At 46.9% G+C, this 18,492-nt stretch overlaps 3 protein-coding genes across 5 annotated transcripts; 1 reads left to right on the forward strand and 2 right to left on the reverse strand.

Annotated features, from left to right (window-relative positions):
• Window positions 1-921: 921 nt before the first annotated feature.
• Window positions 922-5,275, forward strand: LOC123079883 (polypyrimidine tract-binding protein homolog 3). Of its 3 annotated transcripts, XM_044502712.1 has the most exons (15): window positions 922-1,136; window positions 1,269-1,345; window positions 1,456-1,527; window positions 1,630-1,706; window positions 1,968-2,049; window positions 2,880-3,009; window positions 3,256-3,320; window positions 3,415-3,464; window positions 3,545-3,586; window positions 3,790-3,841; window positions 3,973-4,018; window positions 4,121-4,134; window positions 4,277-4,375; window positions 4,456-4,599; window positions 4,711-5,275. In XM_044502712.1, the coding sequence occupies exons 2-15, from the start codon at window positions 1,289-1,291 to the stop codon at window positions 5,098-5,100; spliced, it is 1,320 nt and encodes a 439-aa protein (XP_044358647.1). In that variant the 5' UTR covers window positions 922-1,136; window positions 1,269-1,288; the 3' UTR covers window positions 5,101-5,275. The 3 variants fall into 3 exon arrangements, with proteins under 3 accessions (XP_044358647.1, XP_044358646.1, XP_044358645.1); XM_044502711.1 differs by having other exon boundaries at window positions 3,973-4,134; XM_044502710.1 differs by having other exon boundaries at window positions 4,456-5,275.
• A 990-nt stretch (window positions 5,276-6,265) lies between these two features.
• Window positions 6,266-10,830, reverse strand: LOC123079886 (protein LIKE COV 2). The gene is made up of 8 exons (XM_044502714.1): window positions 10,542-10,830; window positions 9,501-9,553; window positions 9,310-9,419; window positions 7,742-7,909; window positions 7,185-7,282; window positions 6,915-7,041; window positions 6,676-6,804; window positions 6,266-6,595 (listed from the first exon to the last, which is right to left on the reverse strand). The coding sequence occupies exons 1-7, from the start codon at window positions 10,659-10,661 to the stop codon at window positions 6,701-6,703; spliced, it is 780 nt and encodes a 259-aa protein (XP_044358649.1). The 5' UTR covers window positions 10,662-10,830; the 3' UTR covers window positions 6,266-6,595; window positions 6,676-6,700.
• A 3,055-nt stretch (window positions 10,831-13,885) lies between these two features.
• LOC123079885 (ethylene-responsive transcription factor ABR1) lies at window positions 13,886-16,806 on the reverse strand. Its single transcript, XM_044502713.1, has 2 exons — window positions 16,313-16,806; window positions 13,886-15,043 (listed from the first exon to the last, which is right to left on the reverse strand). Exons 1-2 carry the CDS (start codon window positions 16,650-16,652, stop codon window positions 14,235-14,237), a joined length of 1,149 nt encoding a protein of 382 aa, XP_044358648.1. The 5' UTR covers window positions 16,653-16,806; the 3' UTR covers window positions 13,886-14,234.
• Between the last annotated feature and the right edge of the window lie 1,686 nt (window positions 16,807-18,492).

Raw genomic sequence — 18,492 nt, forward strand, 5'->3', positions numbered from 1 at the left:
TAGCTCGAGGACATCTGTCGTGACAATTCCACGACAGGTCCGTCGAGGCCATGGTAGGGCTTCCGATGGCGGTAGACTCATAGGTGAAGGACCCGTTTCACTTTTTGGTGCGCTGTCATGCGGGTGCAGGGGACAAAGTGTTGTTTTCGAAAGATCGTTGGCTTCAAGCGTCGCGTCACAAAAATCTCCCCAACGATGACAACTGTTATTTCGTATTATTGGGCGGTCAGGGATGGACTGTTGTTGTCGTTGGGCTACTGACATGGAGGGGAGCTGCTCTTTGAGGGCTTGGTTCAGTTTATACGCCTATGACAGATTATCTTGGAGGTACAATTGAACCCTCGGGTAGTGACTTTGCTATTTGGAAAGGGTTGAAATATATACCACCAGTCGAGCTCCCCGCAGTCCCATGATGGGTTGGATCACACCCCACGTATTGCGCATCCGCCATGGTTGGAGCCATACCCGAGCTTGGGCCCGCTCCCAAGATCCCTGACTCGGCTGCATGCACCCTACCGGCATGTACCACAGTCAATCTCTCTGCGTACCACCACCCCGCCCATGGTGCACCTGCGACGACGCTTTAAACGACGAGGTCGAGACCTGCAACCGATCCCGAACCCTAGCAAAATGGCAAGGGAAGTTGACAATATCCCCGTTGTCAACTGACTCCCCGACCCGAAGGGAACGTGCCGTCACGCCCCTGGTGTCCTGGAGCACGAGGCGGAGAGCGTCCCGGCGAAGTCAGAGCTCCCCGTCGACGAGAGTCACGGTGCGCGGGCACAATATTTTTTGCTACCAAAATGCTCACCAAAATTTTCCCAATGGAACCAAGCAAGTCCGCAAAGGCACAGGTGACAGGACCCTTGCTTCCACGAGTGCGTGCGTACAGCCGTCAAAGCTTGTCGGTCTCTCGGGCTCGCTCGCCCCCTGCCCCCGTCAAACAGAAACAGGCGTGCGCTCGCCCACCTAATCCCAAATCCAAACAAATCCGGCTCCTCTCAAATCCCCCGGTTCTCCATCCGTCCATCCCTCCCCCCTCCTCTCCTCTCCCCCGTCTTGTTTTACCGAGCGATCCCCCCAGCGAGCTAAACCCTAGATCCTCCGCCCAACCGCTAAAACCCTAGCAGGCGAAGGTACGGCTCCTCCCCGCCCCCTCTCGCGCTCGCCTCCTCGGCTGTACGGATCGAGCCAACTTGTTTCTCGAACCCTAGTGGACTAATCTGTTCTTCGTTGGATTGCTCTTGTTTTGCTGCCTGCGATTGCAGTTCGTGTGTCCGGGGCAAGGATGGCCGAGCCCTCCAGGGTGATCCACATCCGGAACGTCGGGCATGAGATCTCCGAGGTGAGTGAATCCTGGCCCCCTTTCCCGAGCTGCTCGGCGGAATTCCTCGCCCGGATTGCTCTGTTGTCCGGTTCAAAGTTTGATCTTTTCGGTCTTCTCGTTGCGTGCAGACTGACCTGCTCCAGGTGGTGCAGCCGTTTGGCGCGGTCGCCAAGCTCGTCATGCTGCGGACCAAGAACCAGGTGCCCTCTCGGCCTCAGCCGTAGTTTCATTAGGTGGATGGATGCGCGCTTCTTGCAGTTTTGTGTGATTGTAATGTGGCGTTTGTGCCGCTGCTACTGCAGGCCCTTGTCCAGATGGAGGACCTGTCTGCTTCAATTAGCGCCATCCAATACTACACTACGATTCAACCTAGCGTGAGGTAATCTTCTTCTTGGACCTTATGTGGGCGCATCCTAAAGAATTTTCCTCTTGGTGCTTCAGTGTCAGCCGTTTTCTGTCTGTAGAGTTACTTTTTGAGTTATGTTTCTGTGTGTTGCTATTATTATCCACAATAGCAGAGAGTTATGTCATTGTCATACTTAATGTTGTTATGCTTCCATTAATTTTTTACTTAACGTTGCTATGCTTCCATTATAATTTACAAAATCAGATAGTGATGTCAGTTTTCATGCCATATCAGGGGAAGAAACGTATACTTGCAGTACTCATCTCACCAGGAACTGACTACTGATCAGAGCTCTCATGGACGGAATCCTGATCAGGTACATAATTATCCAGTTGCACTTTGGGTTCTATACTCTATTAGCATGATTGCTTTTCTATAGGTAATCAGCTGTTTTGTGCATTTCTGTAATCTATGATCTCTGCATGTAAACATATTGGCCTGTTTTCATTCCTTCTACTTAGAGTGTGGGTTGCTCTTCTCTAATATAACATTATGGGTTCTTGCTTCACAGTATATACCAACCTAAATGACCAAGAGTTTAAAAATGAACAGCTGGCTTTTCAAAAATATTATATGCACGTTGTAATGAGGTACTGATGCAAGAAAAAAAATCATCATTTCTTAGAAGAGATCATCACACATTAGAAAGTTAGTTGGCCCTCGTTCAGAACTTTGAAGCCTATAAGCTCTTACCCAACTGCATATGATGGTTTAGTTGCATCCATTTATCAGTTTTTGAATCTTTTGGGCCTTGAATTGTTCGTCGTGATATACATTCTTGGACATAATGTGTATGTTTTCCCATGAAATAGGTGCTTGCTCAAATCTATTTTTATTGTTCGGGCCTTTCAAAGTGTGCTGCTAAAAAATATTCTTTTGTCGTGCCAGCAACCATGTAATATTACTGTTACTGATTAATTAAGAAATTAAAAGAAAAGTAAAATAAGTCATTCCATATAAAATGTAATAACTTTTCATACTGTTGTTATTTTCACCTACTTTTTCATCATTTGCTGTAGCTTACTGATTTAGTTTACATGCTCTCTCTACTCTCTTCTATTCCAACTAGATACCTATTCTTCTCTATTCATTCTTCTCTCTCTCTCCTCTATTCTTTCTCGGTACTCGTCTGCTGCTGGGCCTCAGGATGAACCCAACCGAATTCTCTTAGTTACCGTTCATCATATGCTCTATCCTATGACCGTCGAGGTGCTTCATCAAGTGTTTTCTCCTTATGGATTTGTGGAGAAGATTGTCACATTTCAAAAGACTGCTGGTCAGATTCTTCCCGTCTCTAATTCTCACTCTTCTTGTATTTCATGCATGCTTATTTTCTTCTTAGTATCATGCAATTGACGATGTGTTTTTCATGTTGCTTTCAACTGCATATATTTTTTTAAAATCTAGCCATTTCCTAGCACAGTAGAACATATCCTTTTCCACTAGAATTATCAATAAGTTACCACATGTTGAATAGAAGGACTCGTGTTTGCTATTACAATACTCATTTTTGGTGATGTAGGTTTTCAAGCCCTTATACAGTTTCAGTCACGCCAGAGTGCAATACAAGCAGCTGGTGCTTTGCATGTAAGTCTCCTGTTGCATATACAACTTTCAGAACTTAATGTCCAGATGCTTTTGCTATGAATCTCTTGACATCCACCAAAATAAATAATTTCAGGGACGGAACATTTATGATGGTTGCTGCCAGTTAGATATTCAGTACTCAAAGTATGTCTTCAAGCAGTTCCCCTGTTTTTCTTTTGTAACATTTAACTCCTGAGCCTGATCTTATTTTCTTGAATTCCCAGTCTCAGCGAGTTGCAAGTTCACTACAACAATGATAGATCTAGGTAAGATGACTTATTTTTTATAAGTTTGGTTTGGTTTATTTTTTATTAGTTTGGTTGAGCAGCTAGTAGAAGTTGCTTCCATCCATAATAGATTTCACTACATTATGGTTTCTCAAGTGAATGTTGTATGTGATTATACATCTATTTTATTCCTTGTTATATATAGATTCTGAAAGCCGCTTATTTCTGTTTTTCTTCCTCAGAGATTTCACAAATCCATCTTTGCCCACAGAGCAACGTCCAAGATCCTCTCAGGTAGTTATTTACTCCTTTGTGTTATCTTCTATTATTGTTTCTACTATCTAATGTTTGTTGCATTTTTGTTTGGATCATTTGAGTGGGTAAGCTAAGTATTAAGCCTCTGTTTTGTCTATTACTTTGAACAGCTTGGTTATAATGATCCTAGCCTTTTTGGTTTCCAACAGCCTGGAGGTAAGACATTGCAATTTTCCTTCACATTTTTCATCATTCACTCTTGTCATCTTATTAAAAGTATATTAACTTCTTTCCTTCAATCTTCTTTCCGGGCTACAGCTGCATATGGACAGGTTTGTATTCTTTCAAGTCGTCCCAATTCTATAATGTCTGTTAGTTTTTACTGCTTCATTCTGTGCTTCGCTAAACGATATCATTATCTCACATAAAGCATTTGCTTTTGCTGCTGCAATGTTTCTATATCTGATGGGGCAGGCTGCAGTGATTGCTGCTGCATTTGGTGGAACATTGCCTCCTGGAGTGACTGGTACCAATGATCGCTGCACACTTATAGTTAGCAACTTGAACAGTGATGTAAGTAAGACATAACTTGCCATGCACTCTCCACGTTGTTCAACTCATAATTATCTTGTTTATCTTACCTTTATCTGCAGAAAATCGATGCGGATAAGCTCTTCAATCTATTTTCTATTTATGGAAATATAGTGAGAATCAAGGTACTCCGCAACAAACCAGACCATGCCCTTGTCCAGATGGCTGATTGGCTTCAGGCCGAGCTTGCTATACACTATTTAAAGGTGCTTTGTGGTCACTTGACTCCTACCTTAGTTCATTCATTCGTCCTACCTCATTACGTGTTTGTGGTATATATCACCCTTGATACCATTGGAATTTATTTCCTACTACAGGGAGCAATGTTACTTGGACAGAAACTGGAAGTGAACTTCTCTAAGTACCCGAGTATTACCCCCGCTCCTGATGCACATGACTACTCAACCTCCAATCTTAACCGGTTCAACAGTAATGTGGCGAAGAACTACCGCCATTGCTGTGCTCCGACCAAGATCATCCACATCTCAGCGCTTTCACCAGAGATATCTGAGGATGCGATCCTTGAACACCTAGGTGAGCATGGCACCATCGTCAAGTCCAAGCTGTTTGAGGCGAGTGGCAAGACGCAGGCTCTCGTGCAGTTTGAGAGCGAGGAAGAGGCGACCGAAGCGCTGGTCTGTAAGCATGCGAGCAAGCTCGAGGGATCCACAATTAGGATTTCTTTCTCCCAGATGCAGAATATATAGCTATTCTTCCTGGAAAAAGTGTGATGACTCCTCTTTCTTTCTAAACTTTTCAAGTTTGTTATGTGGACCTGTCTTTGTTTGCGCCATGACCAACGATTGTTGCCTGTATCTTGTGTGATGGTTGTAAACTGCTGCCAGCTCATCTGTATCATTTTAGCCTGCTATGGTTTGCTTCCGAGTTACCTGTTCATTTGCAATCGTGGATTCTTTTGCAATTTTATGAGTTGTTGCTTCTCTTCCTAGTAATGACTTCTTTTTAATAATAATATGTACTAGTGATCTAAACGCTTTTATATTAGTTTATGGAGGGAGTACTAATGTATTACTGAGACCATAAATATTTAAACCATATTCCCTTCAGACCATAAATTAGACCAGCCAAATGTGAATTATATGTGAAAATATGTTTTCATTATTATTGATTTAATTTATGATCAAAGTTTGATTTTGAAAAGCGTTGTGCACCTTATGTAGGTAGTATAACCTTGAAATCCAGGGAGTATAACTTTGAAAAATCCATCCGAGGACGATAAGGGGTAGTCATTCCCAGCGAGGATGACAGGTTGCCTGTGCCTGTGGCTGCAATTTGCCCCTATTCTGTTCCATGTCGTTTCCATTTACGATGACTGCTTGCCGAACTTGGTCGAAGGAAGAAGATGAAGACGAGACAACGATTTCAATCGACCTAAATGGACCTGTCACTGATGAGATTTTTATAATAACAGTAATATTTTGAAAAAAAATAAACACGCAGTACTCTGGGAACAAAATATTGCTGAACCTAAAAGGTTCTCTCGTTGCAAAATGCAATGTTGTAGATTCATTTTACTATATCTCACTGATTCAATTTTGTTTAATAAAACTTGGTATCACTGATTAAGAACTCCACACTCCAAAATACTAGCAGGTTAAATAATTGTATCACCGGTAAAGAACAACAAACCAAAACTGGATCAGCAGAACGTGCCAAAAGGATGAAGCAGCGTTGATGCTCTTTTACTGCTCCCTCCGATCCATAATAAGTGTCGTGGTTTTAGTTCACCACGACACTTATTATGGACGAGGGAGTGTGTCACAGCAGACCATGAAACAAAGAGACAGTGTCCTGGCTTTAGTTCACCACGACACTTATTATGGACAGGAGGGAGTATATCACAGCAGACCATGAAACAAAGAGATGTTCACAAAGAAACCAGTCAGCATGGTATGTATACTATAGTAACGAAGTCGACATGGTATTACACGACACACTCTTACAAATGAATGTAATCAGGCACACTAGTTGTACACCACCGGTGCATCGAAGTTAACACTTTGGACCAGTCAGCAAACAGAGAAAAACAACATGCGTCACATAACAGCATTCCAGGCCATCGGTACGATGCTTCCGTCCAGCTTGGTCATCACGTTCCCGTATCCAACCTTGACATTTTACACGTAAGAAACGAACAGCACAAACAGACCAGCACTGGAGTCCCATCCACCCATTTGCGACCTGCTTGATGGGCAAGCCAATATCAGCAAGCATGAAGCAGAATGGTTAGAGCAACTGAGCTCATGGCACTTACTACTCACCCTTGCTTTGATGACTCACACATCCTCATGTCATTATTCTATTTAGGCGGATGCTCTGGCTCTTTCTTGGGATGGGATCTAGCGATGCAATTACTTGTGGCATGGTCATTCCTCCAGAAACGATAATTTCTGTAGGATCAAATGATTTCAGGTTAGTTTCATTATCAGCTCACAGCTCTAGCCAGCAAGAAACAAACACGGGGAGAAGCCTGTAAAGCGAAATAGGATAGACATCATACCAATTCCTTCTCGAATGGATAAGTTTGGTCTGATGATCTCTTCAGAGTTCAGCAGAAATATATCACCAATATATAGATGATTTGTTGGCACATAAACACTACACAATTCCTCATCACCTTTGTCTGTCTGTAGCACAACACAAAACAGGAGACCATAAAACAGCTGTAATTGCACCATATGGAACATATATTACCCATATAGAGTGGGGTGTCTCAATAACACATTGCTTATAACCAAACTATAGCAATATCCTTGTGAAAAATAAATACCTGAAGGACAACAGTTGATGTTATAAATCCGAATGCGTATTCACCAACACGTGGATGCCGAATTATTGCAACTTCTTTAAATGCTGTCGTATTTTGATCTGTCAAAAAAAATGTAATAAGTCATCATGCGCAGTAGGTCCTGTGATACACTTTTAACAAACAGAACAAAGTAAACACAATGTAACCCTGCTGTGAAACAGATGCACCAAAAGGACTACAAAGAACTGATCTATGACATAGTTAAAATGGGGGTACAACTTAGAAAAAGGACAAACCACTCAGATAGCTCACATGGTTTTTGCAGTAAAAGCCTAAAAGGCAAAGCTGTGTTGTGCTATTTACTAAGTGTGCAAACTTATATGTAATTCAAGCCATCTGAGGGGAGTATTAACCACTAGAAAAATGTCTGAAGAGCATTTGTAAGCATAGAACAAACAATCGGTCCAGTGCAGATGACAAGATATGTCAACTACTTAATGGCAATAAATTACATTAAAGGCAGTCTGTAAGACATGAGAGATAGATGATCAAGCATCACATATGATACGAAGAATAACCTGGTGAAATGGCAGTGCTGACTTGCTTTGATGCCGAATATATGTGCTTCACAAATGGCATTTTCTTTATAAACCATTCTCCAACCCAGAAGACAGTTGAACCCAACCACGAAGAAACAAATATTCCAGCCAGAAATATGAATGCCAGAGAAGTCAGAAAACCAAGACCTGCAAAGTGTGGGTGACAAAATAAGTACTCCCTCCGTCCGAAAATACTTGTCCTAGAAATGGATGTATCTAGACTTATTTTAGTTATAGATACATCCGTTTTATCCATTTCTAAGACAAGTATTTTTGGACGGAGGGAGTACTTGCTACAAACATAAACATTGATTTAATGATAAAGAGAATTACTTGCATTCCATATAAGTGCACGTTTAAGTGCTACAAAATCATTACTGCAGTAGAGGATCTAAGTTAAAATTGGCTATTGTTCAAGAATGCGGACACCAATACCATCAATATTAGCTTATGTAATATCCTACTAAAACATAAAGTTGGATATTATGATTGCTTGCCAAAGGCCCTACAATACTTAGGTGTATGGTTGCATGATGCCAACCAGATATTCCTTTACAATCACACAATATACAACTAGAAGTTCCAATCTCCATAAGAGCATCTCTAGCAGACCCCGTAAAAGGCCGCCGGCCCAGAAAATTCCAGCCGACATGCAGGTTTGGGCATTTTGTGCTTTGAACAGATCCCGCATATCGGCCTGGCCCGTAAAAAAAATATAGGGTGACCTGGAAATTCGGCCCCTCCGCCGCTATATACACGGCACCGAGGGGCTTTTAGGGTTAGCCTCCCGGATCCCCTCTGCCGCAATTCGTCCTCTCCGCTGCAAGCCCTAGCCAACTCTAGCGAGAAATTCCCTCCGCCTCTTCTCTGTTTTTTCCCCTCCACGATGGCCGGCGGCGCTGGTGGAAGCCGTGGCGGCCACGTCGGGTTGCCTCCGAGCAAGCACGCATAGCACAACACGGAGGCCGGCAGCTCCGGCCGCGCCGTGGAGCCATGGCAGTCGAGGCAGGCGCGGGACCGCGGCCGGCTCTCCCGGAGCAGCGGGCGGAACGCTTGGGCCGGCTTTGATGTGCTCGACGAGCATGTCTTGCCGCACATCAAGAGGTGTCACGCCACCGATGAGGAGCTCGTCGCCGCAGAGAAAGCGGTGGCGGGCGGAGAAGAAGGCACCGCCGACCGCCAAGAGGAGCACGACCTCACCCACGCGCTCCACAAGTCGGCCGCCAAGTTCTACCTCGGCATCGACGAGTGAGGATGTCGCCAAACTAGGGTTAAATTTCTAGCGCGAAGTATGTATTAGTATGTATGCACTATGGTGACGAACATGTTCTAGTGCGAAGTTTTAATTTAAATTTGCAGTACCATAGAAGTATGTTGTGGTATACCGCAAACGGTTTTTGCGAGAGGCCGCTTTGCGGGATCTGCTAGAGATGCTCTAGCCACGCCAATAATTATGGAATGGAGGGAGTAGTATTTGTAATTCTAAGTTAGTAAGTTCAGAACTGCCATAAACAGCATGATCATCAAAGTACAAGTACAAGAATTACCAAATATGTTGACTCCGAGTTTTGCGTATAGTGGGCTGAAAAACCCATCAACAAACTGAACGAACCACCATGTGATGAAGAACGTGAAAGCCACAGGAAAAAGAACCACACTGGAAAAATATGACAAAAAAAAAAGATCGGTAAGCATAGTATTGGTAACAAGTTTAACTTATTTCTGGTGAAGGATGTACCATCCAGTCATAAATTTTCTCGACACCCAACTCTGAAGAACAGCGCAGCATGCCTACACAAAATTTACCAACCATCAGCAAATTAGTGAAATGAAAAAATGGCCTGCCTAGTGGATGCAGCTTCTTTTGAGTAAAACATTGAAAAGATCACAACATTAGAGAGCTGTGTCAGAGTTCTATACAATCCTAATAAGCGCTACAAATGCATGAATTGCAAATTACTCCGTACTACTTACTCGAATTAAGGGCATAAACAGAAATTCATCAAGCACAAAAATGTTCAGCTTACCAAGTAACTGAACTTGAAATTTTTCATTCATAAACCTCTTTCCAGCGAAAGTATGCAATGCAAACCTATATTGGGTTCTACCTTGGCACCTAAATAAGGGTATGATCCCAGACACCCACCATGTTTTCCATACACTAAATACAACACCACAGTCCTCAAATCGCTACCGGGTGCATTTCTGCACAAATAGGCGACCAACATTTCTCAACTCTGGCTTCCCAGCACGAACATTGTACCACCAGTTCACAGCTCTTTCAGAAATGGAACACCAGCACGTCCAAATTCATTAATAGTAACTTGGACACTAAGGAACTAAGACAAATTAATCGTATCCAAATAAGAGAATGTGTTCTAAGCATATGTCTCAAGGTAAGCCACCACAAGGCACAAATGGACAACAAAACCAGGGGCCGAACCGCTTGATTACTCAAACTATGAAGAAAGCTTCAAGTCAGCTCCAGTCTCCTGAACAGCATCCATATCCCCAATAATCTCCCGAACTAGTAAATTCGATCAAACCTAGCAAAACTCCTACTACTCTGGAAGCACAACATACTGAATTTACCAACCGCCCCACACAAGAGCCGGCACCTAAAACGTGCTCGCCTACGCGCAGATCCGACCATCTGGAAGGCCACAACCACACCGAAAACTCCGGAACTAGCAAACGCAGCGGCGGGGCCCTACGGCAGCGGCACAGGTACGCGCGTGCGATTGGGCTGGCGAGGTAGCGGGGTTGGATGGATCCGGACCTTGCGGGTGGAGGTGGTGGGCGAGCTGGGGCGCGGCGGCGACTTGGCCGGGTCCTCGGGGTCGACGGCCTCCGCCGCCTGGCTGAGCGGGACCGACGTCGACTCCTTCTCCTCCGCCATCTCTAGAACCTTCCGGCGGGCGCTGCGGCTGGGGGCGGGGGTGAGGAGGGAGGTCAGGTGAGGTGAGGCGTCGCTGGCTGCGGCTGCCTTTTCCCCGGCTGGCGGAAAGTAGCAGCAAGCGGTTGGTGCGGAGTCCGCAACCGAGCGAGGGGAGGCGTCAAGCGGTGCCGTGGCGGAGCCACCAAGTCCAAAGTCCAAGCGAAGACCTCCTATGACAGGCTGGGCCCACCTGTCACGGCGCGAGCCAGCTCGCCTCGGCTGCCCCCTGCTCCGCCACGCGGCGGTCTGCGGCACATCGGCTATCCCTGCTGTGCGATGCAGGGCGGTAACGACAAGCCGTGACGGCGTCAGCGAGGCAGCGCCCGAGCGGCCGAGCGCGTCGTCGCGGGTGGCCTTGTGGGGTTTGGGTTCCGTTTGGGTAAGCTGGTGCCGTGTTGGACGCGCTGGCGTTGAGCTGGCCCGGGAGAGTGTGACGCGACGGAGGAGGAAGGGGCGGACGTCGGCTCCATCGGGTCCGACCGGACGGAGGCTGGCCGGAGACCCGTCCGAGTCTGTTCGACGGTCGCTCTCCATGCGCCCACTGCGGCCACCACATCGTTATGGGGTGGGCTGAGGCAGGTCAGCTACTTCTCCCCGGCCTGTTAATTGCAGATCTTTTCTAAAAAAAATACGCGTTTTCGTTTTTCTTTTCTTTCGCGAGAGTCACGGGCGTGCCTCTTTCGGAAAGGAAAAAACACGTTTTCTGTTTTTTTTCTTTCCACGAGAGTCACGGGTTTGCTTCCACGAGAGGCACGGTTGTGATTTCGCGAGAGGCACGGGCGTGCCTCTTTCGGAAAGGGAAAAAACCGTGCTCCCGGTTTGGTTTTTTCGTCCGGTTTTTTCGTGAAAAAAAAGTTCGTCAAAATCTATCAACATGGGATCTAGTTTTGAAGATCTCGACGCAAGAAATCCAAAGGTGAAAACGGTTTGAGATTTGGATGCACGGTTTAAGAGATAAAACATTTTGAATAAACGAATATACGAAAAAAAGAAAAACTGCCAGGTTGCGACAAGTGGCGCGCTGCATGTGCGCCACTTGTCGTGACCTGGGAAGATGGAGTGTTCTTTGCAACAAGTACTCTTTAATTAGTGATTTCGGGTAAAATGATAGTCTATAATTGTGGTTCGACCATGAGTTAGGAAGATGTTTATTGGAGAGTTGCTCAATGAAAATCAAGAAAAATGAAAGGAACCCTTTAAAAAAAGGAATGGAAGATATAGCCCAACGATATGCAGAGACTTGATACTGGATCGGTTCATCGGATCTCATGGGCCGACACTAGGAGAACCTCCCAGTTTCTTTCTTATGTGCGAAATAATTGAGCCCAATTCTGGCCCATAAAATTCTATCTAGTAATGTTTCATTAGTATTTTTCGTTTCTTCTTTACGATAAAAATAATTTGTCGGCACATTTGATGCATCAATTCCAGACAAATAAAAAACTGAGAGGCCCTACAACGAGGGGTGCATTTGATGGCGGCAAAAAAGGTCGGTAGATTTATTGTAAAAAAATTGAGAGGCCCTTCGACGAGGGGTTCCCAACCCACTAAGATTTGACCATGTCAAACCGGTGCCATTGAACTATTGAGATATATGGAGATCATGCCAGAAGAACACATCATTCCAAACAAATATAGAGTACCGACACTTGAAGAGAAGGTGAGCCACAGATTCTTGCACTTGGTTGCAAAGTGGGCATAACTTGGCCATCCTCGTCGTTGGAGTCTATCCGCCGCCCACATCTTTTTTTGAGTGAGTAGCCAAGCGAAGAATTTGCCCGAGGGGGAGGGGGAGCCTTCCAAATCGTGGCTTGTAAGCTAGACCCGGTGAGCCTAGTAAACGGGGTCATGTAGGCGGTCGTAGTGAAGTAGTTTCCATCCTTGGTGAACTTCCACATGATGATATCCTTGATGCTCAGTTGGACGATGACATTAGCAAGCTTCTCCTAGAGCCGTGAATTGTTGGATGTGCCAAAAAAGAGGCTTATTTGGGTGTCAATTTGAGCTATCCAATGTCCATCCCTCAAAGCCATAGCAGCAGATCATCTTTTCTTGCGGGATATCGCAAAAAACTTAAGTGCAATGTCTTTGGGTTTGAGACCCTCAAGCCAAGAGGACTCCCGAAAATTTTCCTTAGTTCCATCACCTTAGTGGCTGCCGCGAAGAGGCCACGATCCTCATTAGTGCATGCCGTCCCCAAACCACACCACGCCCCGGTGGATCATCCCAGTCAAGCCAAAGCCATCACAGACGAAGAGCAGTGGCATACTTCACAAGATTCAAAATGCTAAGACTTCGACATTCCTTTGGTTTGCAAACTTGATCCGAATTGACTATGCACTTGCATCTGTGCGCTTTTAATATAAGTGTAATAGTTGTCTTCGAGCTCTAGAGTTGTGCCAAAAGATTGTATTGACGTGGTTTTCACATATAGAGGTGTACATATATACATGTTTTTATCTTCAAACATGAAAACCCCCATCAAATTGAACAGTACCCCCTCCTCCCCTTTAATCTTTCTTTTTCCTCACCCTGTGTAACTACATGAATGTCGTCATCTCTCCCCAGCAAATATAAGTTCAGGCTGGCACAGGCCGCCCTAATTTCCCGTAAAAAAAATTAAACATTGTACAAAGAGGTCAGTGGAAGGAAAATAATGGCATCACACACAAATGCAAAAAAAAAAAAAATGGCATGAAGGCCGAGCATGACACCATCTTTTTTCCATCGGCCGGCCGTGGAATGGATCGCGTTTGTATCGTAGTACGATCTCTTCTTGTTCAAACATTGTACTAGAATTCAGTGGTTTCTTTAAAGGCATATACAATGATTATAAGATAATTTTATTTTAAGTCTTGCATATAATTTAGAGATGAACAAAAAAATGTCTACAATGAATCATTTCTTAGTAATTACTGTAGTTATTTCTAAAAACATGATGAGACATTATGCTAAAAGATCATCTCTTGTTTTCTTTTAAATATAAAAGAAGACAAGTCTGTCTTAGTATGAGTTCTTCCTCCTCCATCTCATCATGTATCCTACATGACACTTCTAAGATAGCATCATCATACATTCCTAATAAAAATCGATCGGAGCTGCTAATCCATGCCATGCTTTGCAGTAGAGACCACACTACAAATCTACGCAGCAACATTATTTTTCCCAAACGACACGATTAAAGCTTCCCAAAAGACACTGATTTAACCTCCCCTGAAGTATCCAAACCTCCATTTCTTCGCTTAATTTGCAGTAATAACCAAAACAGAAAGTACTAACAACGGGTCGACCCCGCCCCACCACCCAAACTAATAATCAACGAACGAACAAAATGAGCACCGTCCATAGCTGTCAATCAACACATGCCCCTCAGCGAGTGACGCCATCATTCTCGATCTTCTTCTGCTTGTTTTTTTCTCGATCTTCTGCTTGCTGCTGCTGCGCCCGTCTCCGTCGCCATCCGTACACAACTTATTCTTTCTTCCAGAGACGGCGCAGAATCTTGGCCTTGGCTTTGGTTTTGCGATTGCTGCGCTATTGGGTGTGCGGCGGGTGGTACGGCTGCTGGCTCGAGTCGGACCAGGAGGCCGCCGCCGTCGTCCCCGGGTAGGGCGCCAGCGCGCTCTCCCAGCTCCACTCCGCCGCCGCGTCGCCCTGCTGCTGCTGCGAGTCGTGCGGCGACGAGTAGTAGTGGCCCGGCGCAGAGGAGGCCGAGGAGGAGGACGGCACGGTGGCCACCGACACGGAGGAGGACGGGAACGAGTAGTAGGAGCCCAGGAAACCGCTCATGGTGCCGCCGCTGGCACCGCCGCCATAAGAGCTGCTCATGACTCCGCCGCCGCCGCCGTACGAGCTGGACATGGCGCCGCCCCCGCCCCCGCCGTAGAACGAGAGAAGGTTGCCCTGGTTGGCGGCGGCGCCCCTGCCCTGCAGGAGCATCTGGTAGCGCAGGTAGTCGGAGGCCGGCCCGGCGGCGGCGTACACGGCGGGCGTCGAGGCCGATGCCGCGGCGATCGGCGCCCGGGCCGGCGCGGCGGCGGGGGCGACGGTGGCCGGGTGCAGGCGCGCGTCCTCGGGGAAGTTGAGCTTGGCGCGGCTGCCGCGGAAGCGCAGCGCGGCGTCGTCGTAGGCGCGCGCCGCGGCCTCGGCCGTCTCGAAGGTGCCGAGCCAGACGCGCGCCGCCTTGTGCGGGTCCCGGATCTCCGCCGCCCACTTGCCCCACGGCCGCTGCCGCACCCCGCGGTACCGCCGCCGCGGCGCCTCCACCACGTTGGACGACGCCGGGGAGCGGGAGCGGTGTTCCTCCATGGTCGCGCTCTGGGTGTCCGAGCTCTGATCCGACCCTGCGCACGCACGCGGAAGCATATTTATATGGTGTCACGGGGGCGGGGCGCCAAAGCGAAAGCAGATAGGATGCAAAGCGAGCCAGCGCAAGCGTGTTCCAAGTTGTGCACTCGCGCATGCAGTGTGTGTATGTGCATGCACCGGAACGCGATTTGCAAGGTGTTAATAAAGCGCGTCCGTCCCGATCACCGAGGGGCTAAATTTAGGAATGTGAACTGGAAGGCAGTAGAGAAAAGATATTCATGCTCCAGCAAAGCGATAAGCACCAGCTCAAGAATTCGAAGCGCTTTTCGTCGCAAAAGAAGAAGAAAATGAAGGAAAAAACTGCCTTTTCAGGAAAGAAATGAAGTCTCTCGACCGTATTCTCGGTGTTGTATGCGCGTCACGCAAGCTCATCCATGACATATTGACATGTCCTACTTGACACGAAGATGCACTGTATTTTATACGTATGTACGATGAAATGCTACCTGAAGACTTAGCTGTATCTTTGTTCCGTTGCAGAGGTGCAGTGGATTACAAGACTAGGTTCAATGGCGTACAACTGTGCAGCAGTGGATTACAAGAGATAGGGTTTGTTTCATTTTCCTTATGTCAGCTAGACAGCTACGAGGAATCCAGGCGCCTCGGTTCCGTCCAGCGTTTCGACTTTGAGCTGCACGCCGTTCGTCCGTACGACCAGTTTGTTACACTCGCGCGCGCTTGCATGTTCCGCACGCATTTTCCTCTATTATTTCCAAGAAATAACTCTTTTCGTAACACATTTTGTGCCTAGGGCTCTGCACTGACCAAAACTGGTAGTACACGTGTTCACCGGTTCTTTATGACCTGATCAGAGCTAGAAACGTAAAGGTTCGAACTTCATCGAATGTCTTCTTGGTTAAGTTAAGTTATAAGAAGAATGGTGTACGCCCGGGGTGCCAATATTAGTTTTTTACCTCTAAAATATTCTTGTAGAATATTACTATAACTTGCTGTTTTGCACCGATGGATATAGACATTTCCTTTATGTTACAAGCTTATTAGGATACTAGTAATGAACCTCTGAATGCATCGCATAAAAGACACTCTAAAAAAGGAGATTTTGCCCATGCCTGACACGTTTCGAGCTGGAGTAGCATGCAAGAATGCGATCGGGCAAAAGCAGATCGTGCGGAGAAGCTCGGTGGAGCAATATCAAATCCAAGGCAAAAGCAGAGCATGCAGACTCAGAAACTCTTCCTGGCCAAGCTAGCTTCAATAGCATGCGTGTGTTGACTGTTTGTTACCTGCGAACTCTGAAGACGGGAAGCTCCCCAGCTCGTGCACGTAGCCGCCGCCGCCGCCGCCGCCAGCGCCGGCGTGCATTGCCTGCTGCTCCTCCCAGCCCCACCCCTCCGGCCCGGCGCCGGAGCCGGACGGCGCCCACGGGTCGTCCTCCGCCACGACCCGCGACAGCGCCGACACCATCGTCGACATCTCCTGCGCCTGGTAGTAGCCCGACATGAGGTCCGCCGGGCTCGCCATTGTCATTCCCGACGCCGCCCCGGCGCTGCCGTCGTCGCCCTTCACCGTCCGGCCGCCGCCGCTGCCGTGCGGTCCACGTTGGTCCGCCAGCTCGTAGCACATCAAAGTCGCCCGCCGCCCGCCCAGCGCAGAAAAAACAGCGCCTCCCTCCGAACCTTTCTTTTCAAATGGCAGAGCAGAGCGGAGTCGTCGTGAGGCTGGGAGCTACTACGATCTCTCTCACTCTCTCTCTCTCGTTTAATTTCGTTCAACGCTTCGAACATTTCCGGGGGGCGACCTTCGCATATATAGCTAGGCTAGCGGCGGAGCACGTACGTGCCACTAATAATAATCAGCAAGCAAGAAAGGGAGAAAGAGAAAGAAAGAAAAAACGTGGCGAAATAGCCGTCATGAGATGTTCGTTTCAAACGGGGAGGCAGAGAGGCCAGTTCAGCTGTAGCCTCGTCCCTCCTCTGCTCTCGTTTATTTTTCTGAAGAAAAAGCTTCAGCTTCCTCCTGCCTCTGACGATCCGAGGCGGTCAAGCAATGTGCGAGTTTTACCCCTCGGATTATAAATTTAGTTAACGAAGGTCTCTTGGTAATTCACGTACCTTCCACTTACGCTGCTACTAGCCTACTACTAGTACATTCCAGGCAGTCCCCGGTGTGAACGGGGGTCCGTACGGTCGCCAATGCGCATGATCGAACACACAGTTTCATAGGTCGGCAGCGTTGGATCCGATCCATCCATTCGATGTCGCTCGAATACGCAGCCTCGTGTTGTATTATCTGAGGGCCGAGGCTTGGGTCAGATTTACTTACTGCTCCACTACTTGCTCCGGTACCGATCGCTTTCGCCGACATGAGGGAGGGAGGAGCGCGTACGTGGTTCACGCACCCTGGACGGCCGGTTGACGCGGTCAGCGACGAGGAGGAGCAGTTCGTTATGTGGAGCGTGCTTATCTCATTTCGCTACCTTTCTTTTCTTCTTTTTCCCGTCGCGATTTTGATCATTTCCTTGGGTAGTTTTCCTTCCAACGAACTGTCTAGTAGTAGTAGTGGTATAACTTTCTTCAGGTAACCGCGCGCGACGGTGGTGGATTGTTTCGTTGAGTTGCCACTGACGAGTGACCGGACTGCTTCAGCATAGGGATAACGGGATATGCTCGGAGGAGGTTGGATGGATAACGGGCCGGTCAATGTTTAGCGGGATCATGTTGCTCATGCTGCTCTCGCTCCTTGACTCATTCGCAAAATATTAGGCGTGGTTGGAACATGGTCTTTTCACTGGTTTGATGGGGTCTACCGTTTCTTGAGGAGTTGCAGCATCTATTACTCCTTCTGTAAACTAATAATATAAGAGCATTTAGATAACTATAATAGTTTACGGAGGGAATACATGCTACAACAGCCGGACTTGGCAAATCCGGCCCGCAATATGTCCGTCGGACGTGTCCCGCCGCTCATATGTCATGCCTGACAGCCATATATCTTAAATCCAAACTCTCAAATACATGTAAATCGATGCACGTCCATCATACACGTCAATGTAACGCGTAAATAACAAATGTTGGTAGCAAAAATACATAGTTCTTGCATAAAATTGATGTTAAGTGCACAACTCAAACATTAGCTCTTTGGTTTTCACTATGGATCCATATATGCTCCATAAGATCATCTGATGATCTCAAAGATTCTGATGCATCCGCAGAAAGTTCATATGCTGGTTTGCATTTTGATCTTCCGAGATTTAAACTTGTTCTCTAGGCGCTTCAAAATCATTGGTTTGGGCTACCCCATCAACCTTATTCTCGACAATCATATTGTGCAAAATAACACATGTCATCAATTGCCACAAAGTTTCTGATTCCCACATCATTGCAACTCCATAAACAATTCCCCATCAAGCTTGAAGCACTCCGGGTGCCCTCTCCACATCCTCCCTAGCTGGTCCCTGCATTGT

This window comes from Triticum aestivum, chromosome 3D (genome assembly GCF_018294505.1).
Source record: "Triticum aestivum cultivar Chinese Spring chromosome 3D, IWGSC CS RefSeq v2.1, whole genome shotgun sequence".
NCBI lineage: Eukaryota > Viridiplantae > Streptophyta > Magnoliopsida > Poales > Poaceae > Triticum > Triticum aestivum.